This window comes from Arachis ipaensis, chromosome B10 (genome assembly GCF_000816755.2).
Source record: "Arachis ipaensis cultivar K30076 chromosome B10, Araip1.1, whole genome shotgun sequence".
In the NCBI taxonomy this organism is placed as follows: Eukaryota; Viridiplantae; Streptophyta; class Magnoliopsida; order Fabales; family Fabaceae; genus Arachis; species Arachis ipaensis.
In genome coordinates this window covers 75,863,391-75,868,605 of record NC_029794.2, presented here as the reverse complement: position 1 = coordinate 75,868,605, position 5,215 = coordinate 75,863,391, and the positions used below count along the sequence as shown (strand labels likewise).

Below are 5,215 nucleotides of genomic sequence, written 5' to 3'. Positions count from 1 at the left end.
AAAAGCACCAACTAGCAAGCATGATGCGCAACACTTTGGCACACCAAGGGGCTGTGACACGCAACAAAGAGCACGCCATGGATGCCATGATGCGCACAATGGGACACGGCCGAGACATAGATCTAAGTTCAAAATTTCAACTGAGCTCTAGTGTCATGCAACATGACCAAGGGGCTGGAACGCACACCAAATCAAGCAAGCAAGGCAACATTGGGTGCTGAGTTTGGTTTTCCAACTGAGCCATCCCTGGGAGGTGCACTTGGGCCAAAATTCACTAAAAATCCAATTTAATTCATTTCTTCACCAAATTTTAAAGCCCACCCAAATTCTTAGATCTAAATTAGGAAGTGTATAAATAGGTGTTAGTTTGGTTTAGGAGAGACTTTTACCTCTGGAACTTTTTACTTTTCACTTTTGGCTTCCTTTTAATTTTCATTTTTTTGTAATTTTGAGCATTCACTTCGAATTTGGATCTTAGAGAATTGGGGAGGAGAATTGATCTCTCTTCTTTCTTATTCTTGCTTGAGCACTCTTTACTTCTTGTCTTGGATCTTGGGTGGAGAATTGAAGAACTTCTGTTTCAATCCCACCTTGAGATCTCTTGTTTACTTTCTGCATAATTCTAGAATTTAAGTTTCAATTCTGTTTACTGCTTCACTTTCTTTTCTTTTGCAATTTACTTTTCCATTTTCAATTTGCAATTGTTATTGTTGGATCAAGGAAGGATTTGAGATCTAGACTTGCTTTCTAGTCTCTTCCACTCCTGAGATCTTCAACATTCTTTAAATTGCAGTAAATTAAGCATCAGTCTTTCTGTTTTCGTTCTTCAAGCATTTTTACTTTTCTGTTTGAAATTTATTGCAACTCAATTTATCTTTAGTTTTTCTGTTTGTTGCAATCTGCTTCTACTTGTTTAAATTCTGTAATCCCAGCTCCCAATCCCTTTTATAATTCAAGCAATTTACATTTCTTGCACTTTAAGATTCAGTCATTTACATTTCTTGCAATCTAAGTTTCCGCAATTTACATTACGTGCACTTTAAGATTCAGCACTTTTACTTCTTGTTCTCTTTAATTTACTGCAATTCTTTTCTCTCCCTTTACAATTCATGCAATTTAGTTTCTGCCAGTTCCAAACCACTCAACCAATACTTGATTCGCTTGACTAAATCAACCACTAAAATAAAATTGCTCAATCCTTCAATCCCTGTGGGATCGACCTCACTCATGTGAGTTATTATTACTTGATGCGACCCGGTACACTTGCTGGTGAGTTTTGTGTTGGATCGTTTTCCACGCATCAAGTTTTTGGCACCGTTGCCGGGGATTGAATTAGATTGACAATGATTAAGTGAAGTGGATATCTAGATCAAGCACTTTTCCTTTTCTGTTTCATTGTTTTTTTACTAACACACTAACTGTTTGAATTTTTGCTTAAGCTAACAAAAAAATTTCACTCTAGCAATGGGTTTTATGTGACTCTTTTTGTTTTGATTGTATGTCAGGTACAAGGAGAGTTATACCCACTTTTTGTGAACAAGACGAAAGAACTCTTAAGAGATTAAGGAGAGCTGAAAGGGGGAAAAATATTGTTGGTGAAGAGGATTCAGAAAAAGAATTCTAGGACATGGAGGAACACTTAACAAATCCACCAAATCCACCAGAAGGAGCAGCCCATAACAACAACAATCCACCACAAAGGAGAGTTTTGGCTTCCTGCACTTTTGCAAATCCTAGACATTGTGGGAGTAGCATTCTTACCCCAAATGTTAATGCAAATAACATTGAACTGAAGCCACAACTCATCACCTTGGTCCAAAATAATTGTTCCTATGGAGGAGGACCATTTGAAGACCCTAACCAACACTTGTCTACCTTCTTGAGGATTTGTGACACTGTCAAAACCAATGGTGTGCACCCTGACAGCTACAAGCTACTGCTATATCCATTTTCTCTCAGAGACAAAGCTACTCAATGGTTGGAATCTTTCCCAAGGGACAGCATCAACAATTAGGATGATTTAGTGAGCAAGTTCCTTTCCAAATTTTATCCACCTCAAAGGATCATTAGGTTGAAGACTGAGGTACAAACATTCACACAAATGGAAGCTGAACCCATCTGTGAGGCGTGGGAGAGATACAAGACTCTAATCAGGAAGTGCCCTCCTGAAATGTTCACTGAGTGGGATAAGTTGAAGAATTTTTATGAAGGCTTGACATTGAAGTCCCAGGAAGCATTAGATCACTCAGCTGGAGGCTCTTTGTAACTCATGAAAACTGCAGAGGAAGCCCAAAATCTCATTGATATGGTGGCCAACAACCAGTATTTCTTTGCTCACCAAAGGCAACGCCAACCATCACAAAGGAAAGGACTGATGGAGTTGGAAGGGGTGGACTCAATCCTAGCTCAAAACAAAGTGATGCAGCAGCAGATAGATCAACAATTTAAGCAAATGGCCAAGAGGATTGACAATCTCCAAGTTGCAGCAGTCAACACAAGCCAACCATCAACCACATGGGGGCAAAATGAAGAGACTCAAGAGGAGCAACAGCAAGAACAAGTCCAGTACATACACAACCAAAATTCTGGGACAAATGAGGTTTATGGTGACACTTACAACCCCTCCTGGAAGAACCACCCCAACCTCAGATGGGGAGACAATCACAATCAACCTCAACAACCATGGCAAAGAAACTCAAACCAAAACAGTTGAAAAAACACAAACCAAAACAACCAGTAAAACAATAACCAAAACACATACAGAAAACCACAAAACACTTACCCCAACTCTAACCATCATCCATCCAATAACCAAGCCACCAACCAAAACACATACCCTCAACCCTCAACACCCACAATCAACCAACCTCACAAGACTCTCAGAGGATTACCAATTTAGATATCTTAATGGATAAACTGATGAAGCACCAAGAGATTACAACAAAGAATCAGGAGGCTTCCATGAAAAATATGGCGAGGCAGATTGGACAGATTTCTAAACAACTTGCTACTGAGAGACCTCTGAGTTCATTACAGAGTGACACCGTTCCGAATCCAAAAGAGGAATGCAAAGCCATAAAGCTGAGGAGTGGTAAGATCTTGGTGAAAAATGAAGAAGCAACCAAGAAGCCCAAGGATAATGACAAGAAGCAGGTTAAAAAAGAAGCCAATGATGAGGAGGTAACAACAAGCAAGAATACTCCAGAGAAACTCAAAGAAAAGGAAGAGCCAACCAAGGAACAAAAGCAGCAAGCAGAGAAAAGCTTTATGCTTCCACTGCCATATCCCCAGAGATTCAACAAAGAAGAAAAGGATCAACATTTTCATAAGTTCCTTTAGACTTTCAAGAAGTTGGAGATAAATACTCCCTTAGCTGAGGCACTAGCGCAAATGCCCTTATACGCCAGGTTTCTGAAGGAGCTTATTAACAAGAAGAGAAGTTGGCAAGAGAATGAAACTATACTGCTCACTGAAGAATGTAGAGCATTAATCCAAAAAGGACTCCCCCCTAAACTTGAAGATCCTGGAAGCTTCCTTCTACCTTGTGCCATTGGTAGTATGACCATGAACAAGGCAATGTGTGACTTAGGGGCTAGTATCAACCTAATGCCTTCTTCTCTAGTGAAAAAGCTGTGCATAGAAGAAGTGAAACCAGTACAGATGTCTTTAGAACTGGTGGACAAGTCAGTGATATGCCCCAGGGGTGTGATTGAGAACCTTCTAGTAAAAGTGGACAAATTCATCTTCCCAGCAGATTTTGTGATCTTAGATTCAGATGAGGATGAGGGTGATTCCATTATATTGGGAAGACCATTCTTGGCTACTGCTAGGGCCATTATAGACGTAGAGCGAAGAGAGTTAACCCTCAGAATGCATGATGAAAGCATCACCCTGAATGTATTTCCAGAGACACAGCTCATTGATGAAAAGAAAGACTGCATGGAAACCAAGAAGGAAAACTTGCAGTGGAAGGAAGGAATTAATAGGACAATCAGCAGTTACCTTCCAAAGCAAGATATAGAAAATACAACAGGGGAAAAAGAGAAAGAGACTGTGCAGAACAATGAAGAAATTCAAGAAGACATGGATGTGTCAATCATCAAGGAGAAGAGTCCCAAAGTGAAACCTACTGTTAAAGAAGGAGGATCAGCAAAAAGAAGGAAGAAAAACAAGAACAAGACTAAAAAGGGTTGGAAGAACAAAAAGATTCCAACAGAGGGGCTCTCTAAGGGTGATGAAGTACAATTGATCTATCAACAACTGGGGACAAATCAATGGACTGATGGCTACTTTACTGTCAGCAAAATACTATCACTGGAGCATGCTGAAATTGAGCATCAAGGCACAAAGAAGAAGCTCACAGTCAGGGGGGACAAGCTGAGACACTACAGTCATCAACCACCATAAAAGAGGGATTCACTGTCAAGCTAATGACAATAAAAGAGCGCTCCATGGGAGGCAACCCATGATTTAAGATTATGCTTGTTTTTGAATTCAATAAATTATGATCACCTTAGCATGACATTGAATTTTATTAGACATATTTGAAAGATGCATACATTGTTTTGAAATACATGCCAGACTTCTAAGTTTTGTGTGCTTTGCAGCACACAAAAATCAGCTTTTCAAGCATTCTTAGATCATATGCTTAGTCATTTCGATGAAGTATTTGACCAAACATTAAGTTTGGTGTCTACACATATACAAATTTTCAGAAGGATCAACTTGTGTTCATAAAATCAAAGTCATGCGTAGATGAATTATACATTTTTTTTCATTTTAGGAATTAATGTTAGAAAATGAATTAGAACTCATGAGGAAGGTATCAATTGTGATAGAGTACTTACTTTTGACATTGACCCTTTAGCAAACAACAAGTTTGGTGTTCACCAAACCTTGGTTCACTAAGTAAGGGACACGATTGACCTTCCATGACTTAGAAATATAATAAATAGTCTAAGCATCCACCACTACATTACCGAATTCTGTCCTGAACCTCACCATTTTGTTGCTTTGATTTGATAAGAAAGAGAAAATTGAGAAAAGGACAAGAAAGGAAGGACCACGGCTATGACAAGCCAAGTGAGAAGTGGTCACATGTGCCTAGTGAAGCGCACCCCTTGGAAAGTAAAATCTGCATGCATGCACCATAGGACACCAAAAAAGCATGCAGCCAATAAGAAGAGAATCCTCGTCAAGCTTCAACAATACATGC

At 39.3% G+C, this 5,215-nt stretch overlaps 1 protein-coding gene across 1 annotated transcript; it reads left to right on the top strand.

Moving 5' to 3' along the window:
* On the top strand, positions 2,908 to 4,867 carry LOC107620698. The gene is made up of 3 exons (XM_016322827.1): positions 2,908 to 3,180; positions 3,340 to 4,131; positions 4,784 to 4,867. Exons 1-3 carry the CDS (start codon positions 2,908 to 2,910, stop codon positions 4,865 to 4,867), a joined length of 1,149 nt encoding a protein of 382 aa, XP_016178313.1.